This window comes from Lipotes vexillifer, unplaced genomic scaffold (genome assembly GCF_000442215.2).
Source record: "Lipotes vexillifer unplaced genomic scaffold, Lipotes_vexillifer_v1.1 scaffold141, whole genome shotgun sequence".
In the NCBI taxonomy this organism is placed as follows: domain Eukaryota; kingdom Metazoa; phylum Chordata; class Mammalia; order Artiodactyla; family Lipotidae; genus Lipotes; species Lipotes vexillifer.
Genome location: NW_006792108.1, coordinates 1,091,600 through 1,113,313, shown reverse-complemented (window position 1 = coordinate 1,113,313; position 21,714 = coordinate 1,091,600). Strand labels below are relative to the sequence as shown.

Below are 21,714 nucleotides of genomic sequence, written 5' to 3'. Positions count from 1 at the left end.
GTTTTCATTGTAATTGGTCTCTAGGTATTTTTTGATTTCATCTTTGATTCTTCAGTGATCTCTTGGTTATTTAGTAATGTATCGTTTAGCCTCCATGTGTTTGTGTTTTTACGGGTTTTTTTTTTTTTTTTTCCCCTGTAGCTGATTTCTAATCTCATAGCATTGTGGTCAAAAAAGGTGCTTGATATGATTTCAATTTTCTTAAATCTACTGAGGCTTCATTTGTGACCCAAGATGTGATCTATCCTGGAGAATGTTCCGTGTGCCCTTGAGAAGAAAGTGTAGTCTGCTGTTTTTGGATGGAATGTCCTATAAATATCAATTAAATCTATCTGGTCTCTTGTGTCATTTAAGGCTTGTGTTTCCTTATTTTCTGTTTGGATGATCTGTCCACTGGTGTAAGTGAGGTGTTAAAGTCCCCCTATTATTGTGTTACTGTCAATTTCCTCTTTTAGAGCTATTAGCAGATGCCTTATGTATTGAGGTGCTCCTATGTTGGGTGCATATATATTTATAATTGTTATATCTTCTCCTTGGATTGATCCCTTGATCATCATGTAGTGTCCCTCTTTGTCTTTTGTAATAGTCTTTATTTGAAAGTCTATTTTGTCTGATATGAGAATTGCTACTCCAGCTTGCTTTTGATTTCCGTTTGCATGGAATATCTTTTTCCATCCCCTCACTTTCAGTCTGTATGTGTCCCTAGGTCTGAAGAGTGGGTCTCTTGTAGACAGAATATATATGGGTCCTGTTTTTGTATCCATTCAGCGAGCCTGTGTCTTTTGGTGGGAGCACTTAATCCATTCACGTTTAAGGTAATTATCGATATGTCTGTCCCTATTACCATTTTCTTAATTGCTATGGGTTTGTTTGTGTAGGTCCTTTTCTTCTCTTGTGTTTCCCACTTAGAGAAGTTCCTTTAGCATTTGTGGTAGAGCTGGTTTGGTGGTGCTGAATCTCGTGGCTTTTGCTTGTCTGTAAAGCTTTTGATTTCTCCGTCGAATCTGAATGAGATCCTTGCCGGGTAGAGTAACCTTGGTTGTAGGTTCTTCCCTTTCATCACTTTAAATATATCATGCCACTCCCTTCTGGCTTATAGAGTTTCTGCTGAGAAATCAGCTGTTAACCTTATGGGAGTTCCCTTGTATGTTATTTGTCATTTTTCCCTTGTTGCTTTCAATAATTTTTCTTTGTCTTTAATTTTTGTCAATTTGATTACTATGTGTCTCGGCATGTTTCTCCTTGGGCTTATCCTGCCTTGGACTCTGTGCGCTTCCTGGACTTAGGTGGCTATTTCCTTTCCCATTGTAGGGAAGTTTTCGACTAAAATCTCTTCAAACATTTTCTCAGGTCCTTTCTCTCTCTCTTCTCCCTCTGGGACCTCTATAATGCGAATGTTGTTGCATTTAATGTTGTCACAGAGGTCTCTTAGGCTGTCTTCATTTCTTTTCATTCTTTTTTCTTTATTCTGTTCTGTGGCAGTGAATTCTACCATTCTGTCTTCCAGGTCACTTATCCATTCTTCTGCCTCAGTTATTCTGCTATTGATTCCTTCTCATGTATTTTTCATCTCTGTTTGTTCTTAATTCTTCTAGGTCTTTGTTAAACATTTCTTGCATCTTCTCAATCTTTGCCTCCATTCTTTTCCTGAGGTCCTGGATCGTCTTCACTGTCATTAACTGAATTCTTTTTCTGGAAGGTTTCCTATCTCCACTTCATTTAGTTGTTTTCTGGGTTTTATCTTGTTCCTTCATCTGATCCATAGCCCTCTGCCTTTTCATCTTGTCTACCTTTCTGTGAATGTGGTTTTTGTTCCACAGGCTGAAGGATTGTAGTTCTTCTTGCTTCTGCTGTCTGCCCTCTGGTGGATGAGGGTATCTAAGAGGCTTGTGCAAGTTTTTTGATGGAAGGGACTTGAAATGTATTCTTAATTGGTACTGAAAACAAGGTAAATACCTTTCAAATCCAGCTAAAATCAAGGTTCCTCTAATTCTAAATCAAGCTGAGATTTTATTTCATTGAGTTGAGCCCCATCCGATGTGAAAAGATCCTGACTAAAAAGCAATATGGGATTAGCAAGAGATAATCAGCGAAACGGTAACTTGAAGTCATTCTGGTTAATTAAGAACTTGTTCTGCATGAGTGTCTTGGAAGAGGAGGGAAAATAAGCACAAACTTTGGTGCAGTGGAGATTGAGTTAGTCCAGGCATCTAAGTCATCAAGACTTAGATGAAGGTACTGACAGAAAGCAAAGAAGGAGCTGACAGAAGAGAGATTACAGAGGACGGGCACAGTCTGGTAGTGGCCTCCCTGTGTAGGAGGAAGGGCAGCCCATCTCCTGCTACAGGATAAGCCCAATGCTGACTTTACACAGTAGCAGGTAATGGGGAAGGTCAGGTGGAGATAGTTATAAACAGCCTCTGCCTCCTTTATTTTAGCTAGTTACACTTTAGGATATAAACAGATCTAGAATATGCTGCTTCTTTGGGAAACTCAATTCATTAGGCTATAAGTGTCATCAAGGGTCACTGAGTTAATCATCCAGAAAATGAGGCCAGTCATGGAGCCAGACCTGTCATCCTGGGTATTACAGGCTGAATTGTGTCCCCACCCCACCCCCCGATTCATAAGTTGAAGTCCTAACCCTCAGCATCTCAGAATGTGTCTATATTTGGAGACAGGGTCTCTACACATGTAATTAAGTTAAAATGAGGTCATTAGGGTGGACCTTAATCCAATATGACTAGTTTCCTTATAGGAAGAGGAAATTTAGACAGAGACATGCACAGAGAGAAGGCAATGTGAAGATACAGGGAGTAGATGGCTATCTACAACCCAAGGAGAGAGAATGGGAACAGATCCTTCCCTCACAGCCCTCGGAAGAAACCAGCCCTGCCAATACCTTGATCTCAGACTAGCCTCCAAACTGTGAGACAGTCAACTTCTTTTGCTTAAGCCACCCAGTCAGTGGCACTTTGTTACGGCGGCCCTAGCAAAGTAACATCCTGGGTTACCCCTGAAGAAGGCATGCAGCATGTCTGGGCTCTTCTGTACAGCAAGCTGAGAACCACAGGCTAGAAGTAAGAGGCATTTCTACAATGAATCCCAAACAGAAATAGAGTTGCACATGGCCCCTGACGTGAGTTCCTGTACACAGGTGTGCTGAGTGAAAGCAGGGTTCAGCACTCCACACTTTTTAACAGGTCTGGGAGTTCAGAAGCTCTAGACTTCTGAAGGGATATGTTTACCCTAAGGGTACTCACATTGTGGGCCCACCACAAGGGCCAACAGTGACTTTAGACTGGTTTAGTCTAAGTTATTTAATGCCCCACTTTATAGCTGAAAGGGGAAAATTTAGAAATGAAAACGAAGATGAAGTAATTTGTCTTAGATGACACAGCTGCTTAGTGGTGACTCGGCTTCCCAGGAAAGAGCATGTTCCATCCCACTCGAAAGCCACTCTCATAAACACATGTAACAAAACCCAGCACAGCTCCACCCAGGAGGAAGTCTTGAATGCAGCCTGGCTGTGGCTGGTAGCCCGCAGAAGTCACCTGGGCAGTCTTTTCCAACTCAGAAAACCATTTTCTAGAGAATGCATGCTCATAAAAGCATGAGAGAGGCCTCATCACAAGAACAGGGATTGCTGAGAATCCCAGTATCATTTCTGGATTTAAAAACTACCCAGGGCTTCCCTGGTGGCGCAGTGGTTGGGAGTCCGCCTGCCGATGCAGGGGATGCGGGTTCGTGCCCCGGTCTGGGAGGATCTGCCTAGAAATGTACAATCTCCCAAGAAATAGGGAGTATAAACAGAACAATTTCCAGTAATAAAATTGAATCATTAATTAAAAACTGACAACTAACAAAAGTTCAGGATTAGATGGTTTCACAGGTGAATTTACCAGACATTTAAGGAAGAGAGAAGACCTATCCATCTCAAACTCTTCTAAAAAATTAAAGAGGAAGAAGTGCTTTTTCACTCATTCTATGAAGCCAGCATCACCATGATAAAAAAACCCATTCCCACACAACACAAAAAAAAAAAAAAAAAAAAAAAAAACTACCCAAATGTGTTCAAGGGTGTGAGGAGAAAAGGCAGCCATCCATGAGGCATGATTTGAAGGAAAAAACACTCCCCCCAAAATTATCTCCCCCACCAAGCCTATCCCAGGGCTAAAATTCTCAGTTATGTTTACAGAAGATTACTTTTAATTTATGAAAATATATATCTGTGTCTCTTGGAAGGAAAACACCCATTGATACCCATTATCATATCATACATGACTAGTGTATTTGATTTACTGGCCCAGCAAGGCTCTGAGGAAATGGTACTCAAGAGAGGTAGGAGATAATGGATGAGAGGAAGGGAAGAGGAGTTCAGGCCGGGCACATAGTGACCAAACCCACCCATGGGTCCTCGAGACTTCTGACAGGAATGGGGCAAGGAGAGAGAGGATAAAGACCAGACACAGGTTAGGAAAGGGCATGGTGTATTGGCCTAGAAGGGGATAAAGGGAGAGTGACATGCTGAGAAAGTGAAGTCTGTGGGACTGAGTTTACCTCTCCTGGACGGTTTTATCTAGAGCTGGTCCTGCTTTTAGCCACATCCACCAAAGAGGCTGTTTGAGGAGTGGTTTCCCCTCAGTATTTATCACTTAGGGGAACACTACTGAGCCTGTGCACATCTGGTCACTGTCCAGGGTCCTGTAGAGTTCACAGAACCATTTCCTTGGAGTACTTAGGAGGTCTGCTTCCATGTGCCTACAATTGTGAAGCTAATATTCTCCTTCTGGTAAAGTAAAGAGAATGGATAATTAAGGAAACTAAACAAATCTTACTACCGATTCTTCTGATGCCTCTACCTACAAGTGAAATGCTTTACTTAGTCATGGAATTTTACTCCACTAAGAAATCAAAATGTTGTGTGTGTGTGTGTGTTTTTTTTTTAATTCCTCTTGAAATTTCCTGTAAAGACAGGTATAAAAAATGCTTTATGAATCAACCTGACTTCCATCACAGGCCAGAGAGCGATGACTCAAGAGGGACTGTGTATTTCTTGGTTATCGGCTTTTTTTAAAAAGAAAATTGAGGTAAATGATACAAACCTCCTCTTCTTCCCAGTCTATCAAATCCCAGTCATAAGCAATTACTGCTCTCCGTCTTTTCCAAAACTCCAGGAAAACTGTCGCTGGAACAAGCAGAGAAAGGCAGACATTTTCAAATAAAACAATGCCTTTAACTGTGCCAATGGATAATGAAGCCACTGTAAAGAATGACAGTTTGTGTAAGCATTCGTGAATATCAGAATTTCTAGATAAACTTTATTTAACAAGGATCATTTTCTGAGAATTACTAAGTCTGTGTCAAACACAATGAAAACTCAGAGATTTAAATTAAGCGGATTTGCAAGTCACAGCAGAGCAGACTTACTAGAATGACAAAGCTCCTGAGATGTAAGAATACAGAAAACTAGGTTACCAACATCATTTGAAAAGTGAGGGGCAGAAAAGGAAAAGCAAAGCTTAGCAGTTCACATGTATTTGATTGCCAGTGATTTCTTGTCCCCCAAATTCTTCTCAGGATAAATATCTGTGTAGACTGTATCTTCCTATTTTACTGAAGGAAGCTATTTTGTTGGAGGAAGCTGTTCTGTTGCTTCTCTTTTCTCCAAACCATCTCTTTATTGCCACATTGAAGGCAAAAGTGTGTGAATTCTGTTAAGAACCTTTCCCAGCCTGCTGGCCTCCCTACCCAGGTAAAGCTGGGAGTGATCCTCATTTAGCCAAAGTAACTTTCTACTCAATTCAATTTAAAAATATCAACACAAATGAATTGTTGAGCATTATAAAATGATAGAGAGATCAAAAAATAATCAAGACACATTCCTGCTGCCTTGGAAGTCACAAGCCCAGTGACGGAACACATACACTCAGTTACTCACTCAGAGGATGACTGCAACTAAGGATATCACACAGATACCCTAGGAGAGGTAATTGTTGACCATCTCTACTGGGCCTTGCTGTGTAGTCAGACTTCAAAAGGGAAAAATATGTCATATATTTGGAATCAGTTTCACGGGGTTAGGTAAACATCCAAATGTCCATTCCAAAGAGAGATAACTACTTTCTTCTTTTCTACTCCCCCTTGCTCTCACACTACCTCCTTATTAGTGGTATTCGGACACAGAAGACATATTTAAAAACAAGTAACTGGAAAGACAGTATAGGGTAATAGTTAAGAGCTCTCTGGCTTGTGACCTAGACATTCCTAGATTTGAAATCCAGTTCAGATACAAGCTGTGCTACCACTGGCAAACGAATTAACTTTTCTAATTCTCAATTTCCTGCTAAGCAGATGAGGGATGGCAATATAATCCCTATCCGTAATGGCAAAATTCAAAATGCTCTAAAAATTGTAAGGTTCTTCCCCTAAGTTTGGCACAAATTCATCTTGTGGCAAGCTGTGACTTCGACTGAGGTGAGGCTCCTCAAAGTCTTCATTTATCCCTCTTAGTGAGAGTATACATACGTTGAAAGCAGCCATATTAATGTATTTGAATATGGGGTACTTCCCAGACCCCATGGGGTATTATAGAATATATATGTACCACAGTGCCTCTCTAAAATCTGAAAAATTCAGAGTATAGTTGTTAAGAAAGTCACACCTAAAATAATCAAGTGCTTAATTCTAGAAGTGGGAAATGGAAACAAACATATGTCTTTGGAAGTTAATAAAAAGTGCCAAACTATTTACAACAGCCAAGACATGGAAGCAGTCTAAATGTCCACTGACAGAGGAGTAGATAAAGAAGATGTGTGGTACATATATATATACAATGGAATATTAGCCATAAAAAAGAATGAAATAATGCCATCTGCAGCAACATGAATGGACCTCGAGATTGTCATACTGAGTGAAGTAAGTCAGAGAAAAGACAAATATCATATGATATCACTTATATGTGGAATCTAAAAAAAATGTACAAATGCACTTATTTACAAAACCGAAACAGAGTCACAGCTGTAGAAAACAAACCTATGGTTACCAGGGGGAAAGCGGGGAGGGATAAATTGGGAGATTGGGATTGACATATACACACTACTGTATATAAAACAGATAACTAATAAGGACCTACTGTATAGCACAGGGAACTTTACTCAATACTATGTAATGACCTATATGGGAAAAGAATCTAAAAAAGAACAGATGTATGTATATGTATAACTGATTCACTTTGCTGTACACCTGAAACTAACACAACATTGTAAATCAACTATACTCCGATTAAAAACGGAAAAAGAAAAATGCCAAAAGCTGAGCAGCTATTTTCCACTGGAATCCTTGCCAGGAGTCTTATTGTGTCAGGGGTTCCCAAGACCACCTCCAGTCTTGATGATTCACTAGGAGGACTCATAGGACTCAGCATGTAGTGGTACATATGGCTAAGATTTACTACAGTGAAAGGATATAAAGCAAAATCAGCAGAGGGAAAAGGCACATGGGGTGAAGTCTGGTGGAAAGCAGGTGCAGGCTTCCAGGAGTCCTCTTCCAGTGGAGTCACACAGCATGTACTTAATTCCTCAGTAATGAGTTGTGACAACACGTGAGATGTTGTCTAACAGGGAAGTTCATTAGAAACTCAGTGCCCAGGGTTTTTATCAGGGGCTGGTCATATAGGCATCCTTTGCCTAGCACGTTCCAAAATTCCCAAGCTTCACAAAAAATCAGGTAGGTATTCAGCACAAAGCATGTTTGAGCAAACCGTTTAAAATGTAAAACAAGTTACTCTTAGCAGTTAGGGTGGTAGAAACTCTCCCGAAATTTAAGTTCCCAGATGCCAGCCATGGGCCAGCCCTGTAAAGCAGGACTCTCTAAGGCAGGCCTGCTGTGTTAACTTCTTTCTGCACATTTGCCCTCTGCCTCACCAAATTATCTTGTCCTTGCATGGGGTCCCTGAAACATCCTCTGGCCCTTCAAACAAATGCCACTTTATTGATTTTCTCTCTTTGGTCTCCAGAGTGCCTCCTAGCCTTGAAGAGACAAGGCAGCCAAGCCTTGAATGTGTGGCTTTTCTCCGTAAGAAGAAAAGCTTTGTACCCCTTGGCCTCAGAAAGGCTTGCTCGGGGGTCATGCTGGGATGGCCTAAGGCCACAGGATACACATCCAGTCTGTCTTATAGGCTGTTGCTGCTCCCAACAAGCCCCACCGACCCATCTGTGGTTCTCGTCTGTAGGAACTGATTTCCAAGACAAGTCAGTGGCTGTAAGAATTATTCCATCAGCTTCCTTCTCCCCAGCATGTGCTGAACCCTGCCTCAAGGAGAAAGAAACTCGAAGCAGTAACTCCCTTCTTCGGCCAATAATCCTCTCCCCTCTTCCATTCTAGAACTTGGGAAGAGGAGAAGACGAAATTAATTGTTTGTGCAGCTGCCATGTTCTTGTGTCTTTGTGTGAAAATCCCCATTCATCTGAGGAGGAACCTGCTCCTATCTCTATGTATGAACTAGGATGTAATCAAACCAATATAGGCGATCTCTTCTCAAGGCAAAGCTCCAATCCCCCACCCTCGTAACTCCATGATTTAAGTCCTTTGTCTAAATACACAGCTCTGGGAGAACCATGTGCTTTGGGTGTGGTAAGTTACATGCTAGCTTATGTCATGAGCTCACACTTTCCTCTTTGTCTCCTTTGAAGCTGGCTTATGCTATATGTATATGTATATGTATCCATCTCTCTCTCTATATATATCTTTATATTATATCTTTCTTTTATACTGCCCAGTACTATGATTAAGTTTGATTAAAAGTATATTTCTTTTGGAACTTCCCTGGCAGTCCAGTGGTTAAGACTTTGCCTTTCCAATGCAGGGGGTGTGGGTTTGATCCCTGGTCGGGGAGCTGAGATCCCACATGCCTCGGGGCCAGAAAACCAAAACATAAAACAGAAGCAACACTGTGACAAATTCAATAAAGACTTTAAAATTGGTCCACATCAAAAAAATCTTAAAAAAAAATTTTTTTTTAAGTATATCTCTTTTATATATTGATTCTCAAAAGACTGAACATTCTGAAGTGCTTTGTCAACATTTTCTAATATATGCAATTATTTCCACAAGAATTTGGCCCCCAAATTTCCTTTTTCTCAGCTACTTACTGCTAGCATTTTGAACTTCTTAGATTCCAATCTATCTTTCCATACTGCTAATGATTTTTCTAAACCCCAATCTAACCAGGTCTCCGAGAGGGGGCTGGTCAATAAAGTCACATCACCCATAAAATAAAGCCCTGTTACCAGCCCAGGATACACGGATCCTAAGGACACTGCTTGTGCCTAACTCTTCACCCTGTACTTCTACCTGATCTACCCACAAACAAGTTCACCTGAGATGTTAATGCCAATCCCAAACAACAATCCTCTCACAACAGTAGTTGACACATTAGGAAATTCTGAGACTTCTGTCAGTGCAGACAGGGTCGGGATTAGTGTTCAGGCAGGTTAGTGTTCAAATAGCAAGACACTCTTGGCTCCGAATCACACACAACTGAGAAGTTTGTCACACGCAGCCCATAAGGGACACAAAAGGAAGACGTTCGGCAGGCCACACTCTATTATCATTTTCTTAAATAGAATAATTATGGTTTGTGGCTGACTCCTATGCATTTACTGAAACCATTTATCATCTTTCTAAGCCTAGTGCGATTATATCTCCCAGGTTTACTGCAGTTATATGTGGCCATGAGCCAAATTTTGGCCAATGAAAAGTAAGTAGAAGTGATGTGCGTCACTTTTGGGCTGAGGAATTATGAAGTAGGTATATCTTCCCTATGCTTCTTTTCTCCTTTTGCTAGATGAATGGAGAGAACTCTGAGGATCTAGAAGAGGATGGAGCCATGAGAAGGAAGGAATTTGAGTACTTGGATGACCAGGTAGAAGGCTATCTGACAACCAGGAACACCTGATTGGGTTTTCAGTTTGTGGGTTCTACTGAGCATCAAGGTTTTGCAGTTTGTATATTACGGCAGCTAACTTTACTCATCCTAACTGATATAGGGATTTTTCTGGAAAGTATAGCCATGATTAACATTCTTCAAATAGTTAGAAAAAAACCCGTTGAATAACTATCTTTCATCATCTTCCTAAGGCATTTATAGAGACCTATGCAGGGAAATCTCCTCTTTCAGCTGCATATCTTAAGTTCCATGGCAGGGCTGAAATACTGTACCATTTATTTAGTTACTCTATAGTAAGTATTTATTACATCTTAGGTACTAATCTTTATTTTCTAAAAAGCTTGTAAAGTTTGGCATTACTTTCATTATTCTATGGATGAAAAATCTGAGGTACAGAGAACTCACAAGGCTAGTAAAAAACAGAACTGAGATTTGAACCTGATTTGCCTCTTTTTTGGCTTAAAACAGTGGCAATTTATTTTTTCACAGTTCTGGAGCTTACAAGTCCAAAATCAAGGTGTTAGCAGGGTTGGTTCCTACTGAGAGCTTTGAGGGAGAGTCTTTTCCATGCTTCTCCCCTAGCTTCTTGTGGTTTCTCACAATCCTTGGCATCCCTGGATTCGCAGGGGTACTGCTCCTCTACCTCTGTCTTCACATGGCATTCTCCCCTGTGAGTGTCTGTGTCTCTGTTTTCTCTTCTTATAAGGACACCAGTCATACTGGTAATCCAGTATGGCCTCCTCTTAACTTCGTTACATCTTCAAAGACCCTATTTCCAAATCAGGTCACTTTCACAGGTATCAGGAGTTAGAACCTCAACATATCCTTTTTGGGGGGACACAATGCAACCCACAACAGGGATGTTTGGGCTGTCACAAGGACTAGGGGCACAACTGGCATTTAGAGTAGGAGCCAGAGGTGCTGACTACATGACTCCTAGCTACGAGGCCACACTCTAATCTGGGAGCTTTAACTTCTATTGAAATGGGAAAAGCCAAAAAGAGAGACAAAGGAAGACAAAGAAAGCCTACTCTCCCAACCACAGGAGCTGAAACTAGTTATAAATCAGAAGTGCTGTGCCCCAGGGTTATAGGTTCACTGTGGGAGCCTGACATTAGCTCTGTATCCTTCTCTCTGATCTATACTCTTCTTCTGGGAGGCCTGGAAAAGTCCACACTTATTCCCAAAGCTACTAGGGATACAATGCTGCCAATTTTTGCCCTCTGGTAACATAATAGGTATTGAGAGGCCTAATTTGATTCTTCACTTTAAAAATGTCTGCACTGGTAGTCCAGAGGAAAATTATGTTTAATCCCAGAAAACAATTTTAAAGGTATTTTTCTTATTTTTGAAAAAACAAGGAGCTTAAAGATCCTACAGTCTAACTTCTTTCCTTGAGAAAAGATTATGTTCCATTTGTTTGGAGAAAAAGAAGAATTGAGCTCTGGCCAGGAATAAAATGAGGAGTACCTGTGAGTGAGTTCTTATGATTTTAATTTCAGAATGATGACCTGCTGTCTGATGACTCAAAGCACTTTCAGAAACCTGGTCAAGATGATTCTCTTACTTCCTAGGAAAGCAGAATGACTTACTTCATACACACCTTCAGTCGTTTTTTTCCCAATGCTAATTTTAATTTTTAAAAGTAAAATTAATAATACTAACAGATTTCATCTTTTCAGTCCTTTATAACTTTCTGAGAATGTACATTTGGAGGAAGAACAGAGGAATTTATTTTAAAGTCTATTTTGCCTGATATGAATATTGCTACTCCAGTTTTTTTTTAATTTCCATTTGCATGGAATACCTTTCTCCATCCTCTCACTTTCAGTCTGTATGTGTTCCTAGACCTGAAGTGAGTCCCTCGTAGACAGCATATCTATGGGTCTTGTTTTTTGTATCCATTCAGCCAGTCTATGTCTTTTGGTTGGGGCATTTAATCCATTTACATTTAAGGTAATTATTGATATGTATGTTGCTATTGCTATTTTCTTAATTTTTTTTTTATAGATCTTTTTCTTCCCTTCCTCTTTTGTTATCTGCTCTTGTGTTTCTTGCCTAGAGAAGTTCCTTTAGTGTTTGTTGTAAACTGGTTTGGTAGTGCTGAATTCTCTTAGCTTTTGCTTGTCTGGAAAGCTTTTGACTTTTCCACTGAATCTGAATGAGAGCCATGCTGGGTAGAGCAGAGGAGTTTAAATGATGTGCTTTTCAAGAACCTAGAAATAAAGGAATAAGTCACATCCTGAGAGCTTAACTTGTAAAATCTTCACACAATGAGTGAGCTTAGTTAGAAGTCACAAACTCAAATGCTAAATGGGTCAGGTCAGTACAAAACCTGGAAGAAGCCATACAATAGGGAGTGGTGGGGTTTGGGACAAATTGGGAAGTGCATGCACCATGTAAAGTGGTAGGTTTTTCTCAGTTCTCATTGATTCTGCTGTGGCAAGTTCTTCAAATTTTTCAAAAGGAACTATGAAAATGTATTTTCACATGGACTATCTCAATTTTAAAATGTTAAGAGTTTATTCATATATTTTAAAAATTGGTGAAAACCAAACAATATTTTTATGGGTTGCTAATTTGCAACATTTGAGGTAGCCCATTGGAAGTAATAATGCAAATGAATATAAATGAGTGACTAGAGAGTTTGTGAAACACTTTAAAATGCCAAGATGAGGGTAATCTCAGGATCCAGGAAGAACAGGAGTGTGACTCCATTTTAAGAAGCCGAAACGATTACTGGCATTGGGACCTCTTCTTGAGAAAGTCAGTGTGTCCAGATAGGGGAAAAACAAGGGTAGCTGAGGAAAAACAAGGGTCTAAGAACACAAATTTGGTAGTTTCATCTAATGTAGATATTAGAAAGGTATCCTGACATGGGATAAGAATGATTAATCAAGCAGAAAAAAAATAGTTCTTGCTCCCCTCTTTTATTCATTTAACAATTATTAATTGCATTCTTTTGATGTTCTAGGGATTTTGCTAGCTGTACTGATTCCCATGCTCAAACAACATATGGTGATTAATTTGGTTTCCCAAGTTTCCTGACAGAGGAATAATGTGATGGTCATTAAAAAATAATATTCACTACCATATACCTGTACTTTCACATACTAGCTTATGCACTGGTGTTTGCAGAGTTTAGAAGAGTCTGTATCCCCAGGTCAGATTAGCTCTGGGCATCCCAACAGTGTTTCTGCACTGGTAATGCCTAGGAGACACCATGGATCATGGCAGTTTCTCCAGGGAGCCACAATTCTCTGATGCCTTGTCTGAGTGTATGCTTCCCTTCTATAAAAAGCCATTATACTGCAGCAGGCTGAGGACTTTCACTTCCACTCATGAGGATTAACTACTACAATATAAGAAATAGCTGTTATCAGCACTGGACAAGAGACAGTGCAAACCTGTGACACCGAGAGAAAAGAAATAAATGAGGTGGGCCCTAGGAGCATACCAACTCGTTGCTTCTAGGCAGTTCCCAGGCTACAGTCCAGGCAGGGAGAACAAAACCAGAGCCTAGTGGTCTTACTGAGCTGGGGAGACAGAGATTGAGTAGGGAGGGTGAGTTGGCAATTATCTATGGGGCGGAGTACCAGAAAGGAAGGGGCTATACTAAAAGAAAGCTGCAATATCAGCAACAAGGTCCCCTCTACTCTTGACATGCATGGGGTGAAACTACATGAGGCTGCTCGGTAGCTAAACAATCCTCAGGGTTCACAGAGGGCCAGAAGTAGTTCACAATCCCACTAGTCAGAATGCAGAGTATCATAATACATAGGTATTATAAGAGGCCTAATACAGGTGATGCCTTAGTTGTGGACTATTGTAAGTCTCTGGACTTACAATAAACAAGCTAAACACAAGTTTCAAAAGGATCAAACAGGGCTGCAAGTTAGTTAACTGCATGCCTGAACAAAGTCCAGCACTAAAGAAACACAACAAAAACCAAAAACTCAACACTTTCCAGCACTGAATAAAAAATTACCAGGAATGCAAATTAGCAGGAAAATAAAACCTATAACTAAGAGAAAATTCAATCAATCTCAGACTGACAGCCTAGAAATGATAGAGCAAGGATGACAAAACAACTACAGTTGGCCCTTGAACAGTGTGGGGGTTAGGGGTGCCGACGCCCACGCAGTTGAAAAATTCACATATAACTCTATAGTAGGCCTTCCGTATCAGCAGTTCCACATCTGTGAATTCAACCAATTGCTGATCATGTAGTACTGTAGTACATATTTATTGGAAAAAATCTGCATATAAGTGGACCTGTGCAGTTCAAAATCTGTGCTGTTCAAGAATCAACTGTATTATAAATATGCTTCATATGTCAAGAAGGTAGATAAAAACCTGAACACAATGGGGAAAGTGATAAAATATACAAAAAGATCCAACTGAGATGAAAAATGCAAGATAGGAAGAGAAAAATACACTGGATAGGATTAACAGAAGATTAGCTTTTTCAGAAGAAAAGATCAGTTAGCCTGAAGACAAATCAACAGAAACAATATAAAAAGGAGCCTGGAGAACACAAAGACTAAAAAGACTGAAAAAGGGTGACCAAAGTATAAGTAACCTGTAGGACAATATTCAGCGGTCTAACATACATGTAATTGGAGTACTAGACAATATGATTCTGGAAAATTTTCTAAGAACATGCAAGACCTGTACATTGGACATTACATAACATTGCTTAAAGAAATTAAATAAATGAAAAGCTAAATGACATTCATGGGTAGAAATATTTGATAGTGAGTCTTCAGTATTCTCAAACTGATTTATTGATTCAACTAAATCACAATAAAATATCAGCATTTTGGGGGGGGTAAAAATTGAGAAGTTAATTCTAAAATTTATATGGAAATGCAAAGGACCTAAAGCAGACCAAACAATTTTTTAAAAGAGGAAGATTTCAAAGCTTACTATTATGCTATAATAACCAAGACAGTGTTATTACATAAAAGTACACATACAGATCAAACAGAAAAAAATTTCACATATAGACCTATACATGGCCAACTGATTTTCAACCAAAATATGCCAAGAAAATTCAAGGAAGAAAGGGATAATCTTTCAGCAAGTAGTACTAGAACAACTGGATATCCATATACGCAAAAAAAATGGATCTGGCCCTTACCTTACACTATATACAAAAATCAACTTGAAATAACTCATGGACCTAAATATATGATCTAAAACTACAAGCTCTCTAGAAGAAAATCTTAGGGACCTTGAGTTTGGCAAAGAAGCATGGAGTCCTAACCACGGGACTGCCAGTGAATTCCAAGCACTTGCTTTTTATTTTTATTCTTATTTTTTTTTTTTATTTTTTAACACCTTTATTGGAGTATAATTGCTTTACAATGGTGTGTTAGTTTCTGCTTTATAACAAAGTGAATCAGTTATACATATACACATGTCCCCATATCTCTTCCCTCTTGCGTCTCCCTCCCTCCCACCCTCCCTATCCCACCCCTCTAGGTGGTCACAAAGCACCAAGCTGATCTCCCTGCAAGCACTTGCTTTTTAAAAGATACCATTAAGAACATAAAAATGAGAGCCACGAACTGGGAAAAATATTTGCAAACATATATATGCTAAAAGGACTTCTACTCAGATTATATAAATAACTCTTTTAACTTAAAAATAAGAAGACAAACAACCCAATAACAAATGGGCATTTGAACAAACACCTCACTAAAGATGTGCAGATTGCAAACAAGCTCACGGAAAGATGTTCAACATCACTAGTCATCAGAGAAATGCAAATTAAAACCACAATGGGATAACACTATGTACCCACTAGGATGACTAAAATTATAAAGACTAATAATTCCAGGTGTTTGTGAGGATGTGGAACACCTGGAGCTCTCATATAATGCTATTGGGAACGCACAACGGCACAGCTACTTCAGAAAACAATTTTTTATAAAGTTAGACATTCCCTTATTCTATGATCCAGCAATGCCACTCCTAATTATTTTCCCAGGAGAAACAGATACAAAGACTTTTATGCAAATGTGCAAAAAAATTTTATAATAGCCGTTAAGCCTCAGCTGTATTCATAATAGCTAAAAACTGGATTGAATCCAAATGTTTATCAACATTTGGGTACACAAATGGATCAAATGAATAAACAAATTTTGGTATATTTCAGGCAATGGAATACTATTCTGTACTAAAAAGAACAAACTACCAACATATGCAACAACATAAATGAATCTCAACAGCTTTCATCTTAGTGGAAGAAGCCAGAAACAAAATGCTAAATACTGAAAGACTCTATTTGTATGCAATTCTAGAACAGAGTAAACTATAGTGATAGAAAGCAGGTTTGAGGTTGCCAAGGGGCTGACTTCAGAGGCTTGAAGAAACTTTCTGGAAAATGAAAATGTTCCATGTCATCGTTACAGTGACGGTTACATGACTATATACGTTTGACATAACATCAAAATGTACACTTAAAATCACTGGATTTTATTTTATGTGAATTATACCTAACTAAAACTGATAAAAATGTCCTATAATCCTATCACCCAGAGGACACCACCATTAATATAATATAAAATACCTTTGTTTAGCTCACAGTAAACATTTTGACCAGGCCCAACTGTGAATGGCTGCAGGTAAGAAGAAATTAACACATCCCCTCCAGAGTCTGGCCAGAACTAGGAAATATCTACAATGACTTACAGCCTTTTTTATTCTTCCTCCTCACCTCCCCTCTCTTTGTTCTACAAAAGAAACTAGCATCGAAATCCAGGCAAGATAGTTCTTTGGGACACCAGTCCACCATCTTCTCAGTCTTCTGGCTTTTTGAATAAAGTCACTATTCTTTGCCCCAGTATATCATCTCTCGATTTATTGGCCTGTCATGCAGTGAGCAGTAAGACTTTGGACTCGGTGACGCTTCTATACCTGAAATCACACTTTATTTGTATATTTTGTATCCTATATTAAAAAAAGTTAAATATAGCTTTGTGTTACGTTATTATATGCTTGGAAAGACGATTTTTAATGGCTACTTATAATTTCCTTAACCATTCTATTGTTGGATATTTAAGTTATTTCCAATTTTTGTCTGTCACAAACAACTAAAGCAAGGAAAATATATTTATGTATATGTTTATGTTTATATATGTTTATAATATATATATATTTTTAAATTTATTTATTTTTACTTATTTGTGACTGCATTGGGTCTTTGTTGCTGTGCACGGGCTTTCTCTAGTTGCAGTGGGCAGGGCCTACTCTTCGTTGCAGTGTGTGGGCGTCTCACTGTGGTGGCTTCTCTTGTTGCAGAGCACAGGCTCTAGGCGTGTGGGCTTCTGTAGTTGTGGCACGTGGGCTCAGTAGTTGTGGCTCGTAGGCTCTAGAGCACAGGTTCAGTAGTTGTGGTGCACGGGCTTAGTTGCTCCGCGGCATGTGGGATCTTCCCTGACCAGGGCTTGAACCCATGTCCCCTGCATTGGCAGGCGGAGTCTTAACCACTGAGCCACCAGGGAAGCCCAATATATATTTTTTTATTCTGTAATTAAGATCTTCCCTGACACCCAATTCTGCATGATGTTTTAACTGAGCACTGGAACAGCCTTCTTAGGGGCTACCTGCTACCTATTGGTCTCCACTTTCACACCTCCCCACACTGTTGCCACAGTTGCTTCCCAAACACAACTGATGATGTCACTCCCCAGTTTACAACTTCAGCTGGCTTTCTGCTGCCTACAGGGTGAAGCCATGGTTCTCTGCTGTGGTACAGATGTTGTGTGATAAACAGAACTCAGGCTTCAACATATACTCTGTTATGGTTGAACTGTGTCCCCCCTGCAAAAAAATATGTTGGTGTCCTAAGCTCCAACCTCAGAATGTCACCTTATTTGGAAATAAAATAACTGCAGATTAACTAGTTGAGTTCATACTGGAGTAAGGTGGGCCCTTAATCTAATATGATTAGTGTCCTTATGTAAGAAGACCGCCATGTGAAGACAACAGAGACACGGGGAGAATGCAGGTGAAGATGGGGGGCAGAGATTGGAGCCATGTTCTCTCCAAGCCAAGGAATGCCAAGGTTCACTGGCCAGCACAAGAATCTGAGAGAGACACATGGGACAGATTCCCACACAGGGTCTCCCAAAGAAACCAACACTGTTGACACCTTGATTTCGGACATCTAGTCTCCAGAACTGTGAAAGGATAACTTGGGGTTTTAAGCCACCCAGTTTGTGGTATATTGTTACAGCACCCCCTAGGAAACTAGGACACATTCTATGTCCCTAGCACATGTAATGTCTAAGCATTCCTTTTCAGAGTTTTGCTCACACTGTTCTCAGTTCAGAATGTTATTCATACCCCCCCCCCCAACTCCATTTATTTGCCTGGCAAATTTAAGACTTGGTTCCAATATCTATTCTTGGGTAAAAGCTTTTCTGCTTTTACTTTTTGCCTCAGGAAGTTGGCTGCATGGACCCTCACTGTCTCTTTATAAATCGGACTTAACACCTAGTATTATAATGACCAACTTCTGAAAGCAGAGATCACACCTCATTTTTTAGGTATACCCAGTGCCAAGGGACAGTGAATATGCACTGTCTGCTGAGTAATGAAATCTTATAACATCCTATAGGAGGTGAATGCCACAGTGGATATACTTCAGAGTGACTCTGGAGTTTGACAGACGAAATCTGGTTTAAAATCCAGACTCCACCACTTACCAGCTGCTGGGTAATCTTAGGTAAGTTGCATAACCTCTCTGAGCCTGAATATCCTCATCTATAAGATGGAGATAGGAATTTCTTCCTGGTGGGTTATGAGAAATTGATGAGGTGTCATATGTGACTGCACCTACACACCTAGTAGGCATTTAGTAAATGTATACATTTCCATTTTCTGAATATACAATCACCATTTTTCATTGGATATATAGATAAGATATAAAAAGTAGTGTAAATATCTAAAAACAAAAGGCAAATTATTATAAAATTTATTTTCAAAAAATGAGACAGACATCGTTCTTAAATTACTGATGGGACCATATGCAGAATCCTTGAATTTGCATTTAAACAACTGCAATCTTGTGATTTTGATTGGGAAGCTCTGAGGACCTCGATTTGTTTGTTTACTGGGGATAATTTAATTTTTGGCAACACTTGAAAGAGGAAAAAAAAAGAAAAAAAGAAACAAAGAACAGCGAGATAATATGCTTCTTGGCAAGTCTCTGCCAGTATCAAACTCCCTAACGACTCATTTTTTTTCCCCCTAGGGAGAGAGCTAATTTAGACCATAATCGTTCTGTCCCTTGAATCTTTCTGAACCAAAATGATCACTGATGAAAGAGCCACTCTGATTCAAGCCCAGAGCCCTAGGCTCACAGAATAGTCCCTAGGAGGCCCTGCCATCACACGAGTGTGAACAAGAACAAAGGTGGTGGAGTTCTGTCAAGATTTCTAACCCCACACAAAGGCCCTTCCAGCAACTACAGACTGTTTCTAAATGGAGCCTTATTGTTTCTCTGGTAAACATACAAAGCAAAAGGCAACAAAACAGACACACCAACCCCATCCCTTCTGAGGACTTGTAAACCCCTTAGATCTGTTCTCATCATCTCCATATCTAGCAATTTCCCGAAAATAAAGTGCATTTGTTTTCCTAAATGTTGTCACTTGTCAACTGTAAAGGATGATCCTGAGACCATTAAACCGAGCTCCGTTAGAACTGATATGCTTTTACGGAACACCGCCGTCACAAAGTAGCGTTTATACTGGGCTCGGGACAAGTGTAACAGTCCTTTATTTTAAAGTTCAGATCCGTGAAACAGAAGCAAACAGGATTACAGACAGCACATGGTCCTAGCAGTGGAGTGGAGGAGCTAAAAGTCTGTCTAGTTTAACTCTTGGCTTTACCACTTTCTTCTAGCTAATGCCTCCATTTTCTCATCTATCACATGGGAATAGTAATAGTCCCTTCCTCAAAGGTTGCTATACAGATTAACTGAGATGATACTGAACAATGCTTAATATAGTAAGCCCTCAATAAGTGTATGCTATTATTCTAACTATCACTGTTATTGGCTATTCTAGATTTCTGCAAAAGGCAAAGCCCTATCTACAAAGAAACACCTGGGGTAAATGATTCTTTTTCTCAAACTGGGAACAATACAAGATTTAAGTAATAAATTGTCTACGAAGACAAAGCAATTCCGAAAATGAATTATTCCAGGCTTGCGTTGCCTGGAATGGCCCTAAAATGTTCCCTTTGCGCAAAGGTTATTACAAAACATCTATCAGCTTCTTACTGAGTGCCCTCCAAGGAACAAGGACTGTCAGATCTCCAGCCTACCTACTTGCAACCTCCATGCTCCAGGCAATCACTACCAGTCCACTGAGGTTGGCAGAGATAAAATAATTAAGTCTGTCTGTTATCCCCAGTATAAGACATTCCAACTTGCAAGAAAGGGATGCCATCCCCTTTACAATGGTGGTACTGGGTGAGGGGTGGAGATGACAACCTCTACCTTATAATAGACTATTATCATTCTACCGGAATTTTACTTCTGGGTAACTGTGGGAGAAGAAAATATTATTTCAGTCAAAGTATATGTAAAATTGGTGGAACACTGAAATGGATAAGGGAGTTTTGTGTGTTAATTCTTCTGAATACCACTCTCTCTACAGAAGTATTAACCTATTACACAGTAGACCAGTAGCCCAAAACAGAGCTTCCCAATATGTGTGCCAGGAATGGATTATAGGTCTGCCGGAGGTGATAATCCCATCAGTTTTGGGGGAGGCTAAGGTTCTTAGGGCAGTATTATCCCTGGCCATGAGCAGGTTCCTTCATGGACATCAGCATGCTGTGCAAATATTATCATTTCCTATGTGTGTCATGAGACACACATTCTTGACCTGAGACGTCATTCCTGTAACCAAAACTCTATTATGGTTAGCTTCCTTTGTTTGCAAGAGATGCAGTAAGGGGTAGCACAAATAGTGAGGGCTTTCGCAAGGTCCACCAAGGGAGGCAGAAATCCCATGGGAATTAAAAGACTGGACCTATTCAGACAGGATATGGAAGCCAGCAGCTCGAGAGACCACAGCCACAAGACACCCTGGGTCTTCACCCTGATACTCCACTCATGACATGACCTGGCTACATCCTTCCTTTCTTTGCTTCTCTTGGGGGACTGTCTTGCATTTTCTTCCAGATGGCTACCAGTTGGCTTCTGTACCCTCTATTCTAATTTTTTCCACCAGTTCTTTGCTTCTGCTTATTTCTAGGTTCAATTTCTCATAAACTCAACCTGCTCATAATTCCTCCTGGTCCCCAATTCTACCTGCTGGTCAATCTCAATCTCCCTCTCTCCCTTCCTCCCTCCCGTTTCTTCCCTCTCTGCATCTTTCAGTGCCTGTTTCTACTGCTAACTCTCTTGTGTCGCTCCACATTTGCCAATCCACATTCTTAAGAATAAGACTCTGGGTGGCATTGCCAGCTCCTGTTTGGGCAGAACCTTCTCTCAGGCCACTCACCAACCTATGGTTTGACTATTCTTGGGACAAATGCCCACTGGGTGAAAGGGGCTGGAGTCATAGGGTTCAAAAGTTTTCCTTCAACAGAGCTGCGGTGGGTGGGACAATTTGCTTTCGAAGAGCTCGAGGTAAAGAAGACATAACATACTTAGAAAAAACCTCCCAAAGAAAACAAGGTTTTATATTTCTACATGCCAAAGAGACCATTTAAACATATTTATTGTCTTATAAAGAAAC

At 40.0% G+C, this 21,714-nt stretch overlaps 1 protein-coding gene across 4 annotated transcripts in view; it reads right to left on the bottom strand.

Annotated features, from left to right (window-relative positions):
• The window catches only part of ANO4 (anoctamin 4), a 448,962-nt gene that overhangs the window by 74,188 nt on the left and 353,060 nt on the right, over positions 1–21,714 (bottom strand). For all 4 annotated transcript variants that reach the window (XM_007465342.1, XM_007465339.1, XM_007465341.1 and 1 more), the window contains one exon: positions 5,106–5,188. In XM_007465342.1, the coding sequence (XP_007465404.1) occupies positions 5,106–5,188 (83 nt within the window). The remainder of the gene's footprint in view (positions 1–5,105; positions 5,189–21,714) is intronic.